General features: G+C 34.8%; 4 protein-coding genes across 6 annotated transcripts in view; 3 read left to right on the top strand and 1 right to left on the bottom strand.

The window, feature by feature from the left end:
* The window catches only part of LOC138938443 (uncharacterized), a 355,984-nt gene extending 349,752 nt beyond the window's left edge, over positions 1-6,232 (top strand). The window contains exons 2-11 of one of the 2 annotated variants that reach the window (XM_070305400.1): positions 864-1,102; positions 1,197-1,528; positions 1,758-2,003; positions 2,308-2,614; positions 2,929-3,430; positions 3,530-3,688; positions 3,812-3,987; positions 4,057-4,263; positions 4,349-4,372; positions 4,678-6,232. In XM_070305400.1, coding sequence (XP_070161501.1) covers positions 988-1,102; positions 1,197-1,528; positions 1,758-2,003; positions 2,308-2,614; positions 2,929-3,430; positions 3,530-3,688; positions 3,812-3,987; positions 4,057-4,263; positions 4,349-4,372; positions 4,678-4,757 — 2,148 coding nt within the window. In that variant the 5' untranslated portion in view covers positions 864-987 and the 3' untranslated portion in view covers positions 4,758-6,232. The remainder of the gene's footprint in view (positions 1-863; positions 1,103-1,196; positions 1,529-1,757; positions 2,004-2,307; positions 2,615-2,928; positions 3,431-3,529; positions 3,689-3,811; positions 3,988-4,056; positions 4,264-4,348; positions 4,373-4,677) is intronic. The other variant, XM_070305401.1, reaches the window with a different exon arrangement.
* Positions 5,334-10,488, bottom strand: LOC138938442 (uncharacterized). The gene is made up of 5 exons (XM_070305398.1): positions 10,086-10,488; positions 9,911-10,009; positions 9,548-9,709; positions 9,200-9,437; positions 5,334-9,087 (listed from the first exon to the last, which is right to left on the bottom strand). Exons 1-5 carry the CDS (start codon positions 10,144-10,146, stop codon positions 6,960-6,962), a joined length of 2,688 nt encoding a protein of 895 aa, XP_070161499.1. The 5' UTR covers positions 10,147-10,488; the 3' UTR covers positions 5,334-6,959.
* A 147-nt stretch (positions 10,489-10,635) lies between these two features.
* LOC138938444 (TBC1 domain family member 19) lies at positions 10,636-13,621 on the top strand. Its single transcript, XM_070305402.1, has 12 exons — positions 10,636-10,816; positions 10,887-11,151; positions 11,234-11,356; positions 11,420-11,627; positions 11,742-11,829; positions 11,953-12,013; positions 12,091-12,321; positions 12,388-12,462; positions 12,541-12,775; positions 12,843-13,044; positions 13,119-13,305; positions 13,386-13,621. Exons 2-12 carry the CDS (start codon positions 11,044-11,046, stop codon positions 13,452-13,454), a joined length of 1,587 nt encoding a protein of 528 aa, XP_070161503.1. The 5' UTR covers positions 10,636-10,816; positions 10,887-11,043; the 3' UTR covers positions 13,455-13,621.
* Positions 13,622-13,839: 218 nt separating this feature from the next.
* On the top strand, positions 13,840-22,082 carry Pod1 (coronin pod1). 2 transcript variants are annotated; one of them, XM_070305332.1, is made up of 18 exons: positions 13,840-14,098; positions 14,620-14,832; positions 14,925-15,073; positions 15,181-15,367; positions 15,442-15,736; positions 15,822-16,077; positions 16,163-16,315; positions 17,525-17,905; positions 18,117-18,747; positions 18,818-18,931; positions 19,044-19,214; positions 19,308-19,746; positions 19,835-19,973; positions 20,056-20,262; positions 20,366-20,501; positions 20,583-20,719; positions 21,087-21,176; positions 21,540-22,082. In XM_070305332.1, the coding sequence occupies exons 2-18, from the start codon at positions 14,673-14,675 to the stop codon at positions 21,546-21,548; spliced, it is 3,654 nt and encodes a 1,217-aa protein (XP_070161433.1). In that variant the 5' UTR covers positions 13,840-14,098; positions 14,620-14,672; the 3' UTR covers positions 21,549-22,082. The 2 variants fall into 2 exon arrangements, with proteins under 2 accessions (XP_070161433.1, XP_070161434.1); XM_070305333.1 differs by lacking the exon at positions 17,525-17,905 and having other exon boundaries at positions 21,540-22,070.
* The last annotated feature ends 664 nt before the right edge of the window (positions 22,083-22,746 follow it).

Below are 22,746 nucleotides of genomic sequence, written 5' to 3'. Positions count from 1 at the left end.
CGTTCGATCTTTTACCAATTTTACAATTTTTGTAATTGCATTCTGATTTTCTATAAACATACTTGGAGTTACATTTTCATTGATACGCCTTGAATAGGCTATTAAGAATAGATTTGCATATTGAAAGAAGAAAAATTAAAGTTTACACGAGTTTTACATTGACGAAGGTCCACATACATATTCGGTATACATCTGATAATTTATTTCCGTGGTACGTTTGACAATCAGATGACCACCAGGTCAAGGTACAAATATGGTACGATGATTTCATTATTGCACGTTAAGAATCGATGTGACGTCGATTTATTACATCCGCACGGGTTGCCTTTGATGTCCCGCACGCGCGTGCAGGTGCGATCGTCTTCCTGTCCGATTACACGTAGCCGATTCATGCGCGTGACGACTTCGCTCAGTCAACCGAAGTATTGTCACAGCTTTTGTATAAGTCTGTTATAAAAACAATTAATAATTAATTGGATTATCATTAATTATATAATTAATCATATTTGTAATATTTTGTTTGTGTTTTTATAAATGACAAAATTTCAGATATATAATATAATTAGCAGACAAATTTTTCCATTCTTGCAATGAAAATTATAAATATAAACCAATTCAGTGGAATATATAGTATATATAGCGCGGAATTCTGATAGCTAATTTATTTGAAATATTTTGTTTTTAATCTTGATTATAATAGTAGAATAAATTTAATGTCACCTCTGCTAATTATATATTTGAAATTTATCGAAATAACTTTATATCGAATTAACAAGATATGTTTGTTCTTCGTTCGTATTTATTCATAAATATTTATAAATAGCTCTATTATCCGCACATAATTTTTTCTTTGGCATCTCAAGCGCACGCAGAATGGACGCATCACGATGGAAATAGACGATCAGTCAGCATAGTAGACGACCCCAGGTCGTCCTGATTGATCGGTACACTCGCGATCGTTCTCGAGTAAGACTGACCCGGTTCGCGATGGCCACGATGGCGTCCACAGAGAAAATGGACATGGAGAAGGACTTGCCGAAGAAAAAGCTCATCAACACGAATCTGATATCGCTCAAATGTCTTCTGTTCGTTTTTTTCGGTGGTAGGTATCAGCCGACATCGCAAAAACAATCGCCTTAGTTTTTAGTTCGATCAATTCGGATGACTTCTAATAACCCACGATTATTCTTTTTCAGGTATCGGCTGTCTCTTCCCATTTCTTCCATTGCACATGACGAAAGTGGGACTAAATATTGAAAATGTTAGGTTCGTGTCGATGATCTCGCCAGCAGTGGCGATACTGGGGCCGTTGATAGCAGGACCGATTGCCGACAAACTCGCCGGCCGTCAGAGCAACAATGACAAATCGTCGACGGGTCGTTACCTTCGCGTAATGATCGCCGTCGCCTGCATCTTCTCGGCACTCTTCTACTCGCTATTGTTGTTAGTGCCCTCCGTGGACCGCACTCTACCATCAGGCGGGAAAGGTCCGGGCCTCAAGTTCAACTGCGATCGGCGGGGAGCGATGGTGCGGAGCTAAATGATTAATAGATGAATAGTAAAGAGAATTGAGAGAAAATGATATATATCTGAAGAATATTTTAACTGTATATATTAAATTTTAATTAAAATCCGTGGATAAAAAAAAATGTGGAGAAAATATATTTGAATTTTATAATTAAAATTTTATTTTTCTCTTTCTCTCTAATTGTACATAATATTAAATTGCAATAAACGTAATCACATCTTTTCTCTAGGTGCGCCAAGAGAGGTGCGAGGACCGTTTTGGCTGTCATCGTTGGGCCGACGACGACAGCGGGGTGGGCATCATGCTGCTAAGAGACTGTAATTACGTTTGCTATCCGACCGGCTGGCGACGATGGCATTCAGAACTCGCTTCCGACACAACAACTTTCCGAAGCGCCGTCGACCCCGAGGTTGATTTCTTCGACGGCAGTGGCGAGACCACGGTCGCACCGCTATACAGCGAACCCTACGCGCCGGTAAGTCTACGATTACAAAAAACACGGCATCTCGACTGTGTTACAGGACAATTGTGCCGTGATAAAGCAAATATATATATGTGTGTGTCTGTGTGTAATATTATGAAATAATATTATGAATAATCTAATTTTATAAATGGAACTTTTAATTCTTTAATTAATTAGAAATAACATTTACATGCATCTAGCAAGGAGTGAATTTTCTCTTTCTCACAGTAAAAAAAAATAAAATTTAAAGCAGATAATTGTGATCAGCGTGTATGTATAATTCTATATAAATATATTATAATTATAAATTTCATAGGAGGATCGCGAAGAAACGAAAAAGATTCGTCGCTATGTCATGAGTGAGAATGAGCCGCCGCATCTGTGCTACAAGAATGAAGACGACAATATCGTCTGTCATGTTTATACAGAGTACTCTGGTATTTTGCCGGTAAATGGTAGTCTTGGACAGGCATTGAATCCCGAAAATGAAGAGGAATGGTGCGCATATCCTATGGCTGAGTACTTCGCCTGTCGCATACCGCTCGAATTGGAAGTCAGAATGGCCGAGTTCAATCAGAGTTGCTCCATTGAATGCGATTTGGTCAATCCGTATATTCTTTCAGGTAATAATTTATGTGCAATTAATTGGAAATTAGTTCTATCTTGAATTTTTTATTTAATATATTAAGTATGAGGGGCATTACAGTTTTATAGTTAGAGACGCAGTCCTAAAAACTCGATTCTTTGGAGATTTCCGCAATAATCATGTTTTAATACTTTTATTTAGCATTAGTGGACGAAACTCGACAGATAAAAATCTAAAAAAGCATAAACGTCGTATATTGTCTTCATTCATTTGACGACTTTATTTTTCACGCTGACAACAAAAAGAAATAGAAAAATTTTCTTTTATACCGACGATACTATATCATTTCAGGCAGCGTGCTGGCGGAAAGCCAGTGTCAACGTACTGGAAATTGGGCGGAAGCGGCATTTTGGATGTATTTATTCGTACGCTCGATCGCAGATATCTTCCCGACAACTGCCGTTGCTCTAATTGACGCGGCGGTGGTGATCGCGACGAGGGAGACATCATGCGGTCGCGGCGATGTAGGACGCCAATTAGCCTTTGGCTCTCTCGGTTTCGCTCTACTAGGACCGCTGTCCGGCTATCTGAGTACTCTAACGAATGATATCGGACCGGCCTATTGGCTACCGCTCGTTCTGCACGCCGTGTTCATGATCCTCACAGCTGTCATCGCTCTGTCGGCGAACGGCATGCCACTCAGTCCACCCGAATGGTGGTGGCACACGAGAAGCGGTATGCTGGCGCTACCAATGAGTGCTATCAAGAGGTACGGCAGCGAGACTGCTGCCCTGGTCTTCATCCTGTTAGTCATGGGGTCCTTCTGGAGCGCGATGGACAGCTACTTGCCTTTGTAAGAGTCTATTAAGATAAAGTCCATTAGATAAAATAATTTAATTGTTTGTTGAATCGCGATTCGAGATATTAGGAATATATTTTCTTCATCACATAGGCATCTGCAAAAACTAGGGGGCGATGAACTTTCCATTGGTGTCGCTATGACTGTCGGAGCAATTCCAGCATTCCTGTTTCTCTGGAAATCGGAGCATCTTGTGGATTATTGTGGGCATAGTAATCTTCTCATCACTGCCTTTACGGTGTACATAATCAGGTAGGTAAGTTTTTCTAGTCTGATAAGTGGATAATAATATCGTAAATTAAGTGAAGAAAGATCTCTTTTTGTTAAATTTTCACGTTTGTTTGAAAAATTTGATACAATTGACCAATACAATAGGTTCACCGTATTGAGTCTCGTGTCGGAGCCTTGGTGGTCCCTAATCACGGAGGCTTTAGAAGTATTCACCTTAGGAATAATGTGGGTTACTGCCATTCTCTACCTGAGACATTTGGTACCGCGTCATTTGACTGTGACTGCCCAAGCGCTGCCTGTGATAGCTCACTTTTGCGTCGGTATGTCGCCGCTTATAACGTACGTTAACGGTCGATGGGTTTGAATTATATTGATTTTTTTATTCGCAGGCCGGTGCCTCGGAGCCGTTGTCGGTGCTTATATCAATTTTGGTGACGAGGACATTGTAGAATCGTTGAGATTTGTGTATCGTTGTATGGCGATAGCGGCGGCCATCGTTGCCGGTCTGTATTTTATTTTGTATCACGGTCTACTGAAACCGAGATGTCATGCACACAACATTCAAGGTCCCCGTCAGCCTCCCACGATTGTGCAAGGTAAGCGATATTCTATTATATGTAATACCTAATTAAATTCATCGCATTCTGTCTAATGTATGCATCGCAATTTTAACTTTGCAAGCTGCCATAAAAGACTACGAATTGAGTAAGTGTTGATCACACGATCGAGATTTTCGACTTCGTATTCTTCGAAATATATGTACATATCTTATGTGTGTTATCTCTAATAACATTTCTTTTTAAAACGTGGAAATCTTCAAAACTGTCTTCTCTGATTTTGACTATCCGTCACGATCGGAAAGAAAGACCAGTTCTGCGAATTTCCGCGGAATGTTCTTTCTTCTCTGCATGGATCATGGAGAACTGTCTGTCAATTGTTTCCGCGAATTCGCGCTATATTTCTAATTTTCATCGTATCCATAATTTTTTTTTATAATTTTCCAAATACAGCGATGAACGGAAACGGGAATTACATGCCACTGAGGGTGTATCATAATGGAATGGGCAAAAAAGGTCAATTTCGATACTGAGAAGTGATGTATGAGGACGAATAAGGAATTTTAGGAATGACGCTGCATCTCATGAACTTCAGGAATGACGAATTGTCGATGACATGCTCTCATGTGTATTTTCGTTGCATCGCATTTATGGTTAATTTCTAAATCGACTACATTATCATTTTCCTCTACTTCTTAATGTTATTTATATGAGAACCATTATATTATAAGGATCATTACTTGCTCAAGTACTTTCTATGAGCTATATCATCAGTTTTTACATTTCTAATTATAAAAGGGTAAGTAGCCATACAAACTTTTTTGCGTATCACAATAATAAAAGGCAAAGTAGAACTTCTCTTTATGTGCAAACGTCCAAAAAAAGCAACAAGTGACTATAATACTTTTTTAGTTTTTTATACTGTAAATTCATTTTTTGTACAATTGCTATGTTCATAAAACTATCAAGATACGAATAGATGGAAAATCTTCTATAATAAAAAATCATTACAGAGACTTACATACATCTTTACATGTAACATAAATCGAATAAATATCGATATGCTAAAGGTAAAACATCTAAAACATCTACTTGACCAATGTTATGTTTTTGTGAGTTGATATATATGTATACAAGAAAAATAAAATAAAAAATATGGGAAGAATAATGATCGCTGTAATTGTTATTTTAAAAACAATTACATTCTGCATTGGCTATTCATATTAAATGTATTCAGATGGAGTAGACCTTGAACAAAGTTCTGTACTGTTTATCAAAACATTTATAGTTGAAAGGAAATATGTTTTCTGACCTAATTGTAAGGCCTCTTTCTCTCTCTCTTTCTTCCCTTTTCTCTCGTATATTATATAAACTATATTAAATCTAAAATGATCTCTAACTTATGTGTTATGTAAAACAATTTATTTGTTTCGTACACTTATTCTCTCAAAATTTGCGTACATATATGTACGCATGGCTCACAAATACACGCAAGTATCTACGAATATAATACATATTCGCGTACAGAGGCATCGTTCAACGATTCGCTGCGCATATCAGGCAATAATATAATAATAATCACCCCCCCCCCCCAAGCGTAACATTTTACTTATATGTTCTTTATACAGAACAACAGGTTCTTACGTGTATGTATGTAAATTACATATAATCATACTGTAATGCAAATTATATATTTCAAAAAAAGGAAATTAAAATGCACACATATTTTGCTATTTTAATGATGAAAACAAACAAGATTAAAAAATTGTCTTTTTTTTCCAATAAATATAATTATATTTTATATATTATTTCAGACTTTGTGCCATTTGTAGAGTATATAAATTGAAACAAGGATAAATTCTTTTCTATGTATCGAACATCTTTCGCGATACAAAAAATTCAGCATTTGATTTGTAATAAGAAAATAAAATTATATCATTAATTATTATTAGAACAGTAATACGCGAAATAAATTTTCAATCAGTCTGTAGGATAAAAAAGGCATCTCACATTTAATTTATGATTTCATTAACAAAACTACCTTTTTTTCAAAATATTGAAGAATTCAGATATCAATATAACATATGCTATATTTAATTTCTTCAATGTTTCAACTCTACAAGTTTAATATCTTGAAATTAGAACTTCTTTTTCGAGATAATATTAAATTATTGTAAATATATCTCTTTGTTCAATAATGGAAACTGCGATTGTGATCAAGGTTTGTTATTATTATTATTATTATTATTTCCTACAAGAATTCGAGACGAATAGAGAAAATTTATAAAAGTAAGATAGTATGATAATATATACATCAAATAAGCAATCAGTTATACAACTGCAAGAAAAATTATATTGTATTGGTAATTTATAGAGAGCTTATTTCCTAAACCATATGTCAAAAAGTTAACTGTTTGTAAAAAGTTTATTGTGTATCTATGATACTTAATATATCCAGGAGAATACATCCTTAAAAAAAATACGAAATAGACTTGATTTCTTCTGGAAACAAGCTCTTTATTTATGTGATATTATTCCTATGTCAGATATCTCTACAATTTAAGAATAAAATATTATATACAACTTTTATACAACGTAAAGTATTTCTGACACATCAAAATTTGTTCAAAAAATGAAAAAAATGGAAATGAAAAAACGCGGTTTCATGAATTGCAAATTAATTTCAATCATCAAAGTTTGATGTAAAACTGCACATTGATAAATAATACCTTTCATTAATTATCGATAATAGTACAATCGTCATTCCCCTTTGAAGTAGATGCTTCCATATTTACCATATTACTAACAATTATACTTGATTTTGTATTTTCATTATTTGATATTATTGATGTCGTTTCTCCATCTGTTGTATTATCGTGAGTTTTTTGTAATTTCTCATCAAGTAATATCATTCCTTGTATTTTAATATTTTTTGTTTCTTGTATCCTAATATCAGAATTCGTTTCATTAAGAATTTTTTGCTCATCATTATCAATTGTGCTTTTCAATGTATCAGTTATGTCGTTCATTGCTATAATATGATCACTCAAATCACTTTTCTCACTTTTTTCTTGCTCACAGATTTTCGATTCATCAGTAGATATAATATCAGGTGAATCGGTATTTTGAAGTAAATGCGAAATAAATGGTGAATTTGTTTCTATCAACTCTTGAAACGATATTTCATCTGAGACTGCCAAACTTTCCTCTGTTTGAATGCCATGATCCTCGATATGCTGCAGATAAAAAATAAATTGTTCCTCGTATTTGCCAAAGTTTTTGTCTGGCGCTGTTGGCATTTGTTTCAAGACATTATTGTCTGTTTTTGAATCGTCATTAGATTTTGTCAACATAGAATAAGAAATATATTTTTCATAATCCCTAGGGATGTCGTACACCTGAGTCGCTTTGTCCGCAGACAAATGGATATTATGATCACCAGTGCCACGATGTATAACTGTTTTTTTAGAAAATAATAAGTTTTCAACAATATTGCAACTCTTAATAAGATCGGATGGTTTCTTAATTCGATATTCCGATCCATCGCAACCGGATTCGGTGTCAGAATCGTTAACACAAGTCATATCTAAAGGAATTTCTACATTTTCTTGGGATGTTAATCTGTTTTCGTCGATCAAAGATGGCGTTTGCGTTTCCGTTTTTCGATATCTCTTCCATCCGTTATATTCGCGCACTATCCTATCATTGATATCCGCTAACCGGAGGACTGTGCCGCGCATATTCCAACAGAACTTCTTAATCCTCTGTTGCGCTGCCGATTCAACATCTTGGATCGCGTTATTTAGATCGAAGAAACAATACACTTTTTCCTTTATGTCACTTAAAAGTTTATCGAGTTCTTGCTTGTGCGGCAACATTGTCTCACTAAAGGAAGTGACATTCCTTGTCAAAGTCGTGCACATCTCTCGCAAAGGCTGCTCCTCCCTTGTGCCATCATCGTCGCTATTCTCCCAAGTGAGAGCAACAGGTACCACCTTATTAAAGGAAATATCTACAACGTCTATGTCATCATCCCCATTGATCGTCGAATTATTTTGCTGTTCAACGACCTTTGGCTCATCGTCGGAATCACTGTCGAGATCAATTATGTTGGGAGTCAACGTTAAATCCACTTTTCTTGGTTTTGGAAGAAGAAAGAGTGATCTACCACGCTTGTCTGTTGGATTGGGTATAGATACCATTGTATTTTGTGGAGATTGAAGCGACTGTGACTGCTGATATGAAGTTGGCGATTGTATTGGCGGCGGAGGTGCCTGGTACGAGATTGACGATTGTATCGGCGGCGGCGGCAGCGGTAATGCCGGAAGAATCTTCCGATTCCAAGAGTTCATTGTAGCGGATGTTCGTATATAAGTGTTGGATCCTGCGCTGTTCATAAAAGTCGTATGGTACAAGGAAGGCTGCTGTAGTACATTAGAATCGTATCTCGATGGTAATGAAGTATTCGAATTTGTCACACTAGACGACGGAAGGACGATACCCTCTGATGAACTGACTGAGTTTTCGCAATTTGTAATAGACTGTGATGGGCCGGTTAAGAACGAAGATGGACGAGGTCTAATGGGGATCGGCATAGACTGCATTTTCGTAATGATTGGTTTGATTTTGCCGTTTGGATTGATTCTAACGGGCAATTTGTTTTTTAATTGTTTACGTTGTAGAGTGTGTCCCGGTAATCCATTAGTATCATGTTCAAGTACATAGGTCTCGTCTTCCTCTTCGGAATTCGATTCCAGTCTTCGACGCTTACGTCTTCTCCTGCGCGGACAACACGGTGATTCATCCAAATTCATCTTTCTTTCGATCTCTACGACGCTTAGTTTCTTGTCATTTTTTAGTATCCTAAAATACATCAAAGATATTTTTATTCTTACAATGAAAAATGACATAACTTGACGAAAATTAATGTATTTCTAATATTGTGCATATATTGTGTATATTCATGCAACAATACCTTGTCATTGTCTGTACATGTTCAAGTAAAGCCCAACATACAGCCCTCGCGCTATACAAATCGCTCGGATTGCATACAAAACATTTCCATTTTTCGTCTGCTTCAATTTTCTTTCTTATCAAGGGTGTGAAATTTCTTTTTATACATTTATAACAGAATGTATTGCTGCAATATGAGCAGCAATATAAGTTGCCACCGTTTGCGCACCATCTACAGAACATGTCTGTAGCGTCATCACCTGAGAATGTAACAAAAACATAAATTAGCATATATGAAAGCATGCATCCACGAATGAAGATAAATACTGAGTATAATGTAAAACTCTACAAAATACAATTATTACATTACCTTGCTCAAAAGTACCGTCCCCATAAAATTCACGACAATTTGCGCATAACAATGTGCGAAGCACAGGATGTTCAAACATGTTATCAATCTGAGCTGGAGCAGAACCAATATGCATATCACAACCTGTACAATGAAGTCTACGAAATCGTACAGATGCAATATCTAAAAGAATTGAGTATCTATATTATAACATACAACTCCTGTAGTTAAAAGAGGAGCATTGATCTCTTATATAATTTATATTATTTTTATAATAAATTTCAATTCTAGAATGCAAATAAAAAAGTGAAAAACTAGGCTATAAATTAAGAATTATTCGTTATAAACAAAAAGTTTTCTTGGAGAAAGAGAGAGAAAGCTGACCATTGCCGAACATAAGTTTGTAGAAATTGCTCTCTTCCTGAGAAATCGATCTGGCATCTGTACTGGTCGTGCTGGATGCCTGGTCCCTCCCTGGTGTCACTGGAAGACAAATAGGTTAGAGCATCGCGCATCGAAATTACCCGGGTGCGAGAATCGCGTATCGCCATCTCCTCACCGTTCTCCTTAACATCCGCCTCCTCTTTCACTTGTACCTCGAGCATGCTCGAGATATCCATAGTGTTTGTTTGTAGATTCGCCGACCGTCAGCAGGAACGTTCGTTCCAAAACAACACCGCGGCTATTGCGCCGCCATTTCCCCACGAAATCGCGATGCGCGACCGGCCTTTGTGAATTGTGAAACGGCTGATAAAGAGACGCAAGTTCGTTCGACGACTTTTCTCGCGATTGCTCGCGATGCTGCTAGAGAAAAAAATTCTGATTCTAACTGAGTTAGGACATCGGGAAAAGAGAGAAAGAGAGAGGGAGGGGGGTCCTCGTTCACGGAAACGTGGCATTAGTTTTCGAAATGGAAGTTCTCTCCGACTCCGCGTCTAATAACATTCATCAAAGCACTGTACGCTGTCATGAGGACGGATCTTAGAATAACTTTATTCAATAGGACGGATGGATTTTTAACAATCGTCCTATTCATATAAATCACGAGAACAACAGGATGATTGGAATGTGTCGTGTATCGAACTATCCATATACATGCATATTATTATAAAGTTCTAGAAAAATGTATATGTACAAGATACACTATACACTATATATATATCTGGTTTCGCAAAAATTAACAGAATATCAGATAAAATATGAATATAATTGGCTGTCAAGAATTAGCATTTGTATTATTTCACATTATTATTCGATAAATATACGATGATTTGATAGATAGATATATATGTACGTAATGCTATATAGAAATGTATTTGTAAAAATTAATTCATTTCTAATTCATCTGTCTCTCTTGCAGAGATCACCTGAATCGAGGGCCAAACGCCAAACTGGAGTGACTCCAATACTGTGGATGTTACTTTGGAAACGCTTTGTTTAAAAATGGCGCACATTTACGATTTAGTCCCGCGAGAGAAGATCTCGCGGAGCACGCAACACGCAATTATCTTGCGAGAATGGACGAGGAAATGGCGAAAAATGCGTCGCTCGACAAAACAGCGCGAAAACTTACCGATGATATGCAGAATATGTCGAATTATAAGGCCCTTTATAACGAAATACAGGTGAAACTGGTTGAATATCAAAACCAAATGGCTGTTGAATATCGAGTAAAAATAATTTCGGAATTATCTATTTTATTCGCAGAGAATCGTCGCCTTGCCCATCGTAGACAAAGATGATTTCAAGAACTCATTAGTCACAGCGTTGAAAAATAACGGCTTGGAGACGGAGATCAGAAACACTGTGTTTCACTGGGCACGATCGCGGGTACATAGTTGACGCTTCAATTTACAAAAATTTCTTTATAAGAAACAGAAATTTTTTTTATAGGGTTCACTGCATTCTCGATCAGTTTCGCATATACAAGTGGCTGATCTGAGTTACTTAAAAAAAACTCAAATTCAATGGGAACGACGTATTCAAAAATCATTGAACTCGACTTGCAATGAACTAAATATTCCGCTGGCTCGTATAAGACTTACTGCCGATAGAGACGAATTGGCGGAGAAATGGAATGAATTGAGTACTTACGACATCGGTAAATTAATTTCAAAGAGAGTTTACAAATAGAATATAAATTCTTTTTGTGAAATTACTTATATAAGATATGAGTTAATATATGTTTCACGGAGAGAGGAAATATTACTTTCAGATTTATCACAATATCGGCCATTGTATGCGCCAAAGGATTTTTTGGATGTACTGTTCTCAATACGCGATCCTTCTTTTAAAAAGCAACCGTGTGTACATATATAAATAATCTAAATAATTATTTAAATTTGTCTATATATAAATTAATCTCTATATTTCTTAGAAAATAAAAATATATGTCATCAAAAGTTTTTTATATAAAAATATTTTAGAGATGAACTAAATTGGGATTTCAGTCACATACAAATTAGTGTAAAAACACTTGCGCAATTGGTACGAATTTTATAGTTACGTCTCTATAATTTATAATTTATGTAATTATACATATCGAACTTGTTCTCTTCATATAGAGACGTATGTATTCAGGATTAGCAGAAGGAATGCCATTACTTGGTATAAATCCCGATATGCCAGCCACAGAAAATTTTCCAAATTTAGAAGCCGAACGAACGCATATTGGGGAAAAAGTATTGAACTCGAATCATGCTCCAATTGCTCAAGAATTTCTTAAAAGGGGGTCTCCTCGAGCATTGCGCGGTCGTCTTTGGTCGCTCGTTCTCGGATCTGTTATCAAAGATAATGTATGACTAATGTATTAGGGATCATTTATTTTGTGATCATGAGATGTAGATAATTTTCTTTTTTAGGACATAGAATATTATGAAGAGTTGAAAAATATGGTTTTGCAATATGATATTGTCGTAGACAAGTTGATAATAATGGTGACTTTTGTATATTTTTTTCTTAAATTATATTATCTTTTTAAATAAAACAAAGAAATCATGTTGATATCGCTGTAGGATGTACAATTAACAGCGAGAAATGACGATCAATATTTTGTATTTGAAGATGTCTTGTATAAGACAATGTTATGCTTCTCAAGAGATTCCGAAATACTTGCACCAGTCACAACTGACAGAAGCGCTGGTGGTCAGGTGATCCACGCAGTTTTGCAAGGAAAACCAGCAACATTAGAAAATACTTTAGTCTTTCCACCAAGCGGTGTTATCCCATTTCATGGGTTCACAATGTACGGTAAGGAATAGCAGGAAAATTTTGAATTTAATTATTTATTATTGTTACATCAATATTTTTATGCCAGCTACACCATTTTGTTATTTATATGACAATCCCTGTACCATGTATTATACCTTTCGTGCATTCTATCTGAGATATTGGTTTCGTTTACACACTGTGTCAAGTCATGAACAAGGTATAGTTGCTCTCTGTTTACTCTTTGAACGATTACTACAATGCCATGAACCACAGTTGTGGATCCATTTCAAAAACTTACACATTCAACCGTAAGTTAATTTTTGTATCTTTCTGTATTTTTATTTACATAATTCATTAATTCAATATATGTATACGCTTTTAGTATAAGAATAGTTTTCAAATGGCTAATGAGAGGTTTCAGCGGTCATTTACCACCTGAACAACTATTATATCTTTGGGATTTAATTCTGGGTTATGATTCTTTGGAAATTATACCCCTATTAGCAACGACAATATTGAGTTTCCGAAAAGAAAATTTACTGCAAGTTAATACCCAACAAAATGTGGAGGTATAAAAATGATTTTACTGAAATACATGGGAGTATATTGTATATATTTAACATCTATATATACGTTTTCTTACTTTTAGGCTGTGTTAGCAGACTTATCCTCGCTAAAAGTGATGCCTCTACTGCAGCTAGCTCTTCTTAAAGAATAATACCATTTTCATTATGCATAAAAAAATCACATTGTTATAGAATTTGTAAATTCTTATATGATATTTCTCTTTTATCCCACATATATATCTTACATTCAGTGATTTTATTCATGAAATATCGATATCGGAATATAAATGTATAAACATTACATGTGGAATAAATAGTAGACATTACTTGAACTTTATATCGCTTATTTTCACACCTATATTGAAAAATAACAGTGTAAGTACGATCCGAAAATAATCGCCGATATCTACAATATCCAACAGTCCGACTTGAAATAATGTCATCGCGTGGGAGGGATAAAAGGTCACCGATGTCTTGAAGGGGGAAAGGTGGAGGGGGAATTTTCCTGTTTCCGGCTGTCAACCGTACGGCGTACAGTACAGCGTACAGTTTGATAGAGCAGCTTAGAGCATCGATGTCTGTGATTCGTCGTTTTGTCACGTCTATCGCCGCTATATTTCTGTGAAATTTTGTAAAAAAAACGCGAATAAAAAATTGATCTCGTGCGTGAATGCGCCTCGATTTGCGGATCGTGAATATCCCGCTTTAGTCGCGTCGCTTTGACAGCGTCGTTACAGCGGCAACGGGCAACGCCGAAGCGGCGGTTTACAGCCTACAGCCCCACATCGAACGAAGGGTAGGGTGGTTCTCTCACCCCCAAATTATTAGTCATGCACGGCGGTTTGCTCGGTGTCGAACGCCGAACGAGTGTCGCGTCAGCGTTGTTCGCTCGTTCGACGCGATCTCGACAAACGTTGTGCTTGACAGTGTCTATTTCTTCCTGCCATTATCCGCGCCGAGAGCAACGCCCAGCGAATTATTTGCATTTGTATTCGAGTGATTGCATTCCTTTGCGCAAAACCTACAGTCGCGAGAGTTTTTTTCTATAAAAATTTTCGGTAACGCTCACCTTCGTTTTGTCAAAGCTGTATTCGTATACGCCTGAAAAAACGCCAATATTTCCTACATATGCTTATCACAAGTGCTTTATCTCAGATTTAATAAACATATATCTCTTAAGAGCAGAGCAGAAATGATGTCTAATTATATATATATATATATATATATATATATATATATATATATAAAATTTGTTTAAAAATTTATTATCTATTAAAAAATTTTAACAAGATATAATATGGTACATATTTTCTTCAGATTACATGATTTAAGCAGAGTGTGGATATTTGAATTAAGTTAGCGGCATTAAAATGGCTTGGCGTTTCAAGGCATCCAAATACAAAAATGCCACACCTATTGTTCCCAAGCCAGAGGCTTGTATTAGAGATATTTCTGTGGGATCATATCAAACCTATGGGAATAACATAACAGCATCTGCGGCATTTATGGCATTCAATGTTGATCATAATGGTACAAACTTGCATTTATCTACAATAAATGTATTCTTTGTTAAATTTAATTTACAGATTACTTGTTTAAATAATGTTTTTTCCTTTTTACAGGATCCAGTTTAGCAGTATTGCCACTGGAGGATTGTGGTAGAAAGAGCAAAACTATGCCACTACTTCATGCACATGCGGATACTGTGACAGATATGGGTTTTTCTCCGTTTTATGATGGCTTACTTGCAACTGGTTCTCAGGATTGTCTTGTAAATATCGTGATGTTTTATATTCTTAGCAAAATATAAGTTTTAAGAAATATTGTTTAGTATTCGCATTTTTCTACAAATTACATTAATCCTATTTGTAAAATTAGGTAAAGTTATGGCATATCCCAGAAAGCGGTTTGGAGGAATCCTTGTGCAATCCAGAATGCACATTCTCACATCGTCAACGAAGAGTGGAAGCAGTATGTTGGCATCCTTCTGCTGAACATCTTCTGACCACCGCTTCATTTACTAATCTCTCACTCTGGGATGTTCTTTCTCAACAAGAGCTATTCTGTAAATATTTTAAAACTTTATTGGTATTTGCATTTTATTTTATTGTTATTGAAATTAATTTTATGATGTTACAGTTAATAATGACCACACAGAAGTAATTCAGTCTGTAAGTTGGAAGCAAGATGGTATCGTTTTGGCAACATCTTGCAAAGACAAGCAATTGAGGATCATAGATCCGCGCGCGTCTGCATGTATCGTAAACTCATGCTCGAGTCATCAAAGTATCAAAGATTCCAGAATAGTTTGGCTAAATAGCGACAGAATACTCACCACAGGATTTGATGCAGCAAGATTGCGTCAAGTTTTCATTAGGGATTTGAGGCATCTGAATGAGCCAGTGAAAACATTGGAATTAGATTGTAGCACTGGGTAAATATATGTCCCTTTAATTCACAGATTTATTTTAAATTAATTAATATCGATAATTGTTTATATGTAATATTATACTTTGTAGTATCTTGATGCCGCTTTTCGATTCTGACACAAATATGCTCTTTCTGGCTGGAAAAGGAGACACTACTATTATGTACATGGAAGTCACAGATAAAGATCCTTATCTAGTAGAAGGAATTCGTCATAGCGGCGAACAAACTAAAGGAGTTTGTCTGGTTTCTAAACGGGCATTGAATGTAATGCAAGCTGAAGTTAACAGACTATTACAACTCACTTCTAATATGGTGATTCCAATCATGTATCAAGTTCCACGAAAAGTAAGTTGTACTAAATATTGTCTATATGAAATATATATTATGCCATGCATAATATATATCTAAATATTTTATAATTTAATTTCAGACATATAGAGACTTTCATGCAGATATTTATCCAGATACGACTGGATGCATTGCTCAAAATAACGCAGCAGCATGGATTAAAGGTCATAATGCATCTGTACCAAAGATATCACTGGACCCTGCTAAAAGAAACAAAGGCGAAGAACCGATTACTGTGAGTAACATTTTAATAACTGTTGTGGATGTGTTCTAATATCGATCTTAATATTGTACACATTTGAGATAGTTTTCATCATTAAAAAGATTAAAACATATATATTATCTAATCGTATTTGTGAATATTGATTGTATGATTATTTCAAATTTAAATCATTTATCATTGTGCATGCTTTTTATTATAAGAATTTATTTTTTCGCATTATTATCTCATTTGCTTCATAATAACTGGATGTTGAGGATAAATATTGGGTTGTGATATGTCAATGTATATTTTTATTTTACATATACAATGTTTCTTCAATTGATATACTTTTAAATGAATTTTGCTATATTCTAAATAAAATTCTGGAATATGTAAAAAGAAATCAATTTGATGATATATTTATTTTATACAGAACATAATTATCTTGTATAAAAGTATTACACAACATAATTTTTTTTTTAATTGGTTGCTAACTTATATTAGCTGGTTTTATGTAATAAGTGTTTGCAATGTGTTTTCATGATTATATGGAGTGCTATAAATTTTAGTATGGCTGCTAAGAAAAAATATTACCTATATATTATGAATATAAGATCAGTAGAAAATATAATGTAAGCATATTTTATATTTATTTTTACTGTGGTCTCCATATCTAATCTCCTTTCTTTGCAGGAATTTATATTTATTAAATCATTCAGTTACTGATTATGCTGTTACTTTATTTTGTGCTATTTAATTGCTTTTTCTATGTATTCCATATATATCTTTTTTTCACGTTTCAGATATCCAATATATGTTTTATAATTTATACATTAGCACCATTCAAAATATTATTCCTGGCACGTGTAATATAAGTGGCAATTGATGTTGTAGCTTATTCTACAGCGTAAGTAATAGTATGAAATGTGTAAAAACATTTGTATTATTTCTATGCATAGTCAAAAAGTAGACTTTTTTTTTCTTAGCTTTGAACAAATTTTGATTAAGAGATTTTAAGTTTTAGTTATTTAGAAGCTTATACATGTCTTCTGTATATTTTTGTCTACTGTACAAACAAATGTGTATAAGTGTGTGTAAAAATGTGCGAATGTGTTGCTAAATTGTTCTTGTTGCAAAATTATTACGTGGAATGCAGAAACATATCTCAAAAGTGCAAAATTGGACAGTGTAGTTCGATTTGCATGCGAATTGCGATCATTAAGGAATTTACCGTACCTCCAGGTACACAAAGGGAACTTAGCAGCACTCAAAGACAATCAACGCGAAATTAAAATAGAACAAACGAATCGACAATCGAAATCCTTGATCATTACCACGCCAAAAGGATTCTCGAAAGTGCAGAGCAACATGAACGAAAATGACAGTAATATAGAGAACGATACCGAGAAGATCGAAGACACGAAAAAGCCATCCGAGGAAGAAGAGAAGATTAAGATACAAAATGGAGGCGGTCAAGCCGTTCCACCAAAACCTTTACCGAGAGCATCAAGAACTAACAGTATTTCTGAGGAGGAACCAAAACCGGTGGCACGTCCACGTACTTCGCCGAATCCCGGATCAGTAGTTACATCAGTCAATCCTAACGCGATCGGCGGATATAAGGTTGTAACTACAGCTTAGAAAAAAACATGTTATATTTAATAAGAGGGATATCTGATTTCTGTGATATTTTTGCGTGCGGCCAGTTATTCCTGTATTACACTTATGCCATCATTGTCATAACATTACTAACAATCATTTCTTTACAAGAACAATTTTTAATGAATCGGAAGAGACGAATCAATATCTTTTCTTTTTTTCTTTTTATTTTTAGCCTCGACTTGGTCCCAAACCGTTCCAAGCAAAATCTAGCAGCCAGGAATTTTCGTTCGACAAAGTCTTCTCTGTACCTGTCGCACCAAATAATGATAATAATACCAACGGTTATCAGAACGAAGTTAACAACGTTGTAGAGCATAACACAGAAGCAGATAAGTCGCCGACTTTTATACCTAACGAGCGTGCGAAGGATGCGGAAAATGGAAAGAGCGACTCTAGCTCCATCGAAGAAGACACCAATTCGAGTGACTCTGGTTACAAGCCGAAGACACCATGCACCGCGGAAAGGCGCAAAGTATTCGAAACGAAAATGAAGGACGAGTCACCTGAAAATGAGGATGTTGGAAATTTTGAACGTGGTACAAATAGGAGTTCAATTGCCGAGAGACGGCGTCTTTACGAAAGTCGATCCGTATCGGTCACCGATGGGAATTTGGCAGAGAAGGCGATGGGTTCGCCGACTATGTTGAGACGAAGGGATTCCTTTAAGGCGAAGAGTGAAGTGATTAAAGAAGATGAAACAAAAAAGAGCATTGCCATATTGCGGCAGCAGAGTATGGATCCTAAATTGGAAAAGGTGGAGCCCGTTGCGACACTAGCTTCCAAGAGAACATCGACAGTTTTTGGTGAGAATCGTAACATACTTTGTGAAATTTATTTCCTTGATACATTCCTTATTTTTTGATCATTATACAGGAAGAGTATCCAAGTTTCGGCACTTAAAAGGTACGCCGGCCCACAAATCTACACATATCGAAAATATACGCAATATTAGTCGTCAAATATCCGGCGAGTGTGATGGCTTCCATGGTAAAATAGTTTTTTCTTTCTCCAAGACTATAAGATTCTCTCTATATATTTTAAAAAAGATTTCTAAACATAAATAAACGAGACGTGATATCTCTGCTATATAAATTTATAGCTAATCCCGATCGAGTAGCTGTACCTTTGAGTGGCCCGGGTGGAAAGATAGCAGTACTGGAATTGAAGAAAACTGGGAGATTACCGGATGGAGTTATGCCAGCATTGGTCCACGGCGCGACCGTAATGGACTTTCAATGGGATCCGTTTGATAATCAGCGATTGGCAGTTGGTAAAGTTTTGAAAATTATAATGAAAAAAGTCTTATTTTGCATATTAAATTTAAAAGAGATTAAGATACATAAATTTTATTTGCTTACGTTAGCTTGTGACGACGGAATAATTCGATTATGGGAAATACCGGAGTCTGGTTTAGTGGAACCGACAAACGAACCAAAGCATGTTATAGAAGCTCACACTGACAAGATTTATTTGATCAAATTTCATCCATTGGCATCAAACGTTCTCGCGTCTGCTTCGTACGATATGACTGTCAAAGTTTGGGATCTGTCGCTCTTAACGTCTACCGAAACAGCGATTGCAAAAATTACATTGATCGGTCATACGGATCAAATATTTACTTTGGCATGGTCACCATGCGGTCAATACCTTGCTAGTGCATGCAAAGACGGCAAATTACGAATCTACAAACCTCGATCTAGCGATGTTGTCGTGAAAGAAGGGAAAGGTCCAGTTGGTACGAGAGGTGCGAGAATTATATGGGCGCTCGAAGGCAGATACCTTGTTGTAATGGGTTTTGATAAGTAAGCATAATACAAATAAATATTTATATATAATAAAAAAGATTTAAAAAATATAGAAAAAGAAATAATTGTATTTTATATATTTCAGAGTTTCTGAAAGACAAATTTACGTATTTAAAGTGGATAATCTAAATACTCCTTTGAACACTGTTGGATTGGATGTTTCGCCTGCCATACTAATGCCATATTACGACGAGGATAGCTCCACGCTTTTCCTAACCGGACGCGTAAAAGATTTTTTTCTGCCATTAAGCATGTTCTAATCATATGAGAAAAATTTATTATATAATATTGTTATATTATTTTTAGGGTGATTCTACAATATATGCATTCGAAATAACTGAGGAACCTCCATATTGCTGTCCGTTAAGCCATCACAGATGCTGTAGTTTACACCAGGGTTTGTCATTCCTTCCAAAAAATAAATGTGACGTAGCCATTGTAGAGTTCGCCTCCGCTTTGAGGCTAACAAATAATACAATAGAGCCTTTAAGTTTTACCGTGCCGCGCATAAAGGTACGTACATGATTAAACCAAAAAAATAATAAGATTTTTGGTATAATCAAAAATTTGTTTTATGATATAAAAGTATGCTGAAATATTTGCTTATTTAAATCAGAGCGAATTATTCCAAGATGATCTCTTTCCTCCAACTAAAGTTATCTGGAAGCCGACTTTATCTGCGGCAGAATGGTTTAACGGTGGCAATAAACAGCCATCTAGAATAAGTCTCAAACCACCTGGTATGGATAATTGTAAGTAAAAGATATATTATATTGTGAAAATAGGAGATGATCTGCTCTCGATTATCTGATCCCCCGAGTTTTTCTTCGTAGTAACTGAGAATCAATCGCAAAGTGCAGTTACTCCTCCTCAAGTCGCAAATAAACCATCATCGACCCCTTTCGGTATTTCTGCACAACCCTTCAATAGACTGGGATGGAATCCAAATATTAAAGCAAAACAAGAAGAGGTAAAAGAACAATAAAATTGATTCACTTTGCATGTACTTCATAAATAAATATTGCTGCGGAAATTATTTGTGGCAAAACAATTTATATTGTTAGGTAAATCAGATTTAATTGAGAAATAAAATTACAATGCACATTTGAAATTGATGTATATAACTTTCTAATGATATATAATATTGTAAAATGTGTGACAAATTTGTTATATATTAATCATTCCTTGATCTTATTATTGAATGATAAAACGTGATATATTAGTTGGATAATACAATAATCTATTTTGAAAAACTTTTTTTATAACATTAACATTCTTATTGTACAAGACATTTTTATTTTCATTCTATATGATATCATGTGATATGTATGTGCCAGATTCAGAAAACTATGAGCCATTTTGTGGGAGATGTTATTCAATGTTCACTGGAACAAGATCATATGGAAGGCGTCGAGGAACATGAATGGGTAGGTATCTCATTTGTTATGTTTTACATTTTTGTTTACATTTTTGTTCAAATAGCTATTTATTTATTATTAATAGCTTAATTTCTCCATTATGTTTTAATAATTGCTATGCTATGTCTACTGACACATTGTATGTACAATTACTATTTTTATTTAATATTCTTTTTATTTTTACGCGAAAAAATAACTTGTTTTTAAATGTAAAGTTACATATTTGCATTTGAATAAAAATAACAGCAGAAAATAGCAAGTTTTGAAATTGAAAGAAAATTTGTATAAAGATTATTTGTGAAAATTGACTAATGACTAATATTAAGTAACTAATATTAACTAAATGACTAATATTAAGATTTTTTATTTTAGGACGAGTGAAAATTGAGGACCTATGGATAGATGCAAACTGGTAAAGCAAAAATCTGAACGTGGTTGTTGGAGTGCCGTATATTATTTATAAGTTAAAATTATATATCGAAAATGGCACAAAAACATCGCAGTATTACTGTGTAGAGAGAAAGAGATGCGAGAATTGTATCTGAGAGATATACTTCCAAAAATTTTCTTTTTGAGGAGGTAAGCGATAAGTACAGTGTTTTATATCAATTTATAACAAGTAATACTCATTTTTTCATAAACCTAGCTTAAGATTTTTGTAAACGCATTTTTCAACGCATAGAAAAATAAGAATCCAGGCCTTGTTATAAATATTAATTTAAAATAAAAAAATTAAAAAGTGAAATGAAGCAAATGACACGAGTGATTTATAATCATTAACAATGTAATCAATGCAGTATTTGATATACAGTTCAGCATTGATATGAAAATACTGTTCTTATAAAACCAAATACGTGATTATAGCTCTAGTCTCAAATCATTTTTCTTCAACTAATGATTTCTCATACATTTCTAGCTACAAATAATTCTATAGTATTATTATCACTATAGAGATTATATATATATATATATATATATAGGAATAGAATATGCTTATATGTCAAGAGAATTGAAGAAAACTTATATAATACGATTTGACAATAGCTTCTATCCTATTTAATGAATATCAGTTTGGAAGTTTAGTGGATGAGTAATTCTTCTTAGAGCAAATATGCTAGTATATTCATTACGCTTTCAATACCAAGTGTGAACGAATATCAATTTCATCGGAGACAATTATTGACGAGTATTTAATTATTTGCTGGAAATCAAATGTGTGTTAGAATGAAGGATTTTCTGTGTAAATCAGGGAGAAAATTCAAATATGTGCCATTTGCGAAGTGATAAACATCTAATTTGCCACTAATAGAAAGAAAAAAAAAACTAGTATTTTATTAATATTAGGTCTTTAAATGTAATTATTCCTCTCGATGAAGTCAACATTCCTTATTTAACTTATAATGCTGCACTAGTGCCACATTTATCTTCATTTCGGTAATGCCAAGTGTCAATAATGGTCTCAATGTATATGTCATATTATAATCTATCATCGTATATATATATGTGATAATAGAACAAGCAAGACATTGTCGTCGCAGAATTGTGAAACAGAGGTTTTTTTACGATATTTCATATCCTT

This window comes from Polyergus mexicanus, unplaced genomic scaffold (assembly GCF_030449975.1).
Source record: "Polyergus mexicanus isolate NDT 795.1 unplaced genomic scaffold, iyPolMexi1.0 SCAF_12, whole genome shotgun sequence".
Classification (NCBI taxonomy): Eukaryota; Metazoa; Arthropoda; class Insecta; order Hymenoptera; family Formicidae; genus Polyergus; species Polyergus mexicanus.
Note: the sequence above shows the minus strand (reverse complement) of the source record. Positions and strands in the feature narration are given on the sequence as shown.

Bases quoted from the DNA above. Each gene is read 5' to 3' on its own strand.
- LOC138938442 (XM_070305398.1), bottom strand. From the start codon at position 10,146: ATGGATATCTCGAGCATGCTCGAGGTACAAGTGAAAGAGGAGGCGGAT. The intron at 10,010-10,085 runs GTGAGGAGATGG...TTTGTCTTCCAG, and splicing joins GGCGGATGTTAAGGAGAACG to TGACACCAGGGAGGGACCAG. The intron at 9,710-9,910 runs GTCAGCTTTCTC...CAATTCTTTTAG, and splicing joins CAAACTTATGTTCGGCAATG to ATATTGCATCTGTACGATTT.
- LOC138938444 (XM_070305402.1), top strand. From the start codon at position 11,044: ATGGACGAGGAAATGGCGAAAAATGCGTCGCTCGACAAAACAGCGCGA. The intron at 12,776-12,842 runs GTAAGGAATAGC...TTTTTATGCCAG, and splicing joins TCATGGGTTCACAATGTACG to CTACACCATTTTGTTATTTA. The intron at 13,306-13,385 runs GTATAAAAATGA...TCTTACTTTTAG, and splicing joins ATACCCAACAAAATGTGGAG to GCTGTGTTAGCAGACTTATC.
- Pod1 (XM_070305332.1), top strand. From the start codon at position 14,673: ATGGCTTGGCGTTTCAAGGCATCCAAATACAAAAATGCCACACCTATT. The intron at 18,748-18,817 runs GTGAGAATCGTA...ATCATTATACAG, and splicing joins GAGAACATCGACAGTTTTTG to GAAGAGTATCCAAGTTTCGG. The intron at 20,720-21,086 runs GTAAAAGAACAA...TGTATGTGCCAG, and splicing joins TTAAAGCAAAACAAGAAGAG to ATTCAGAAAACTATGAGCCA.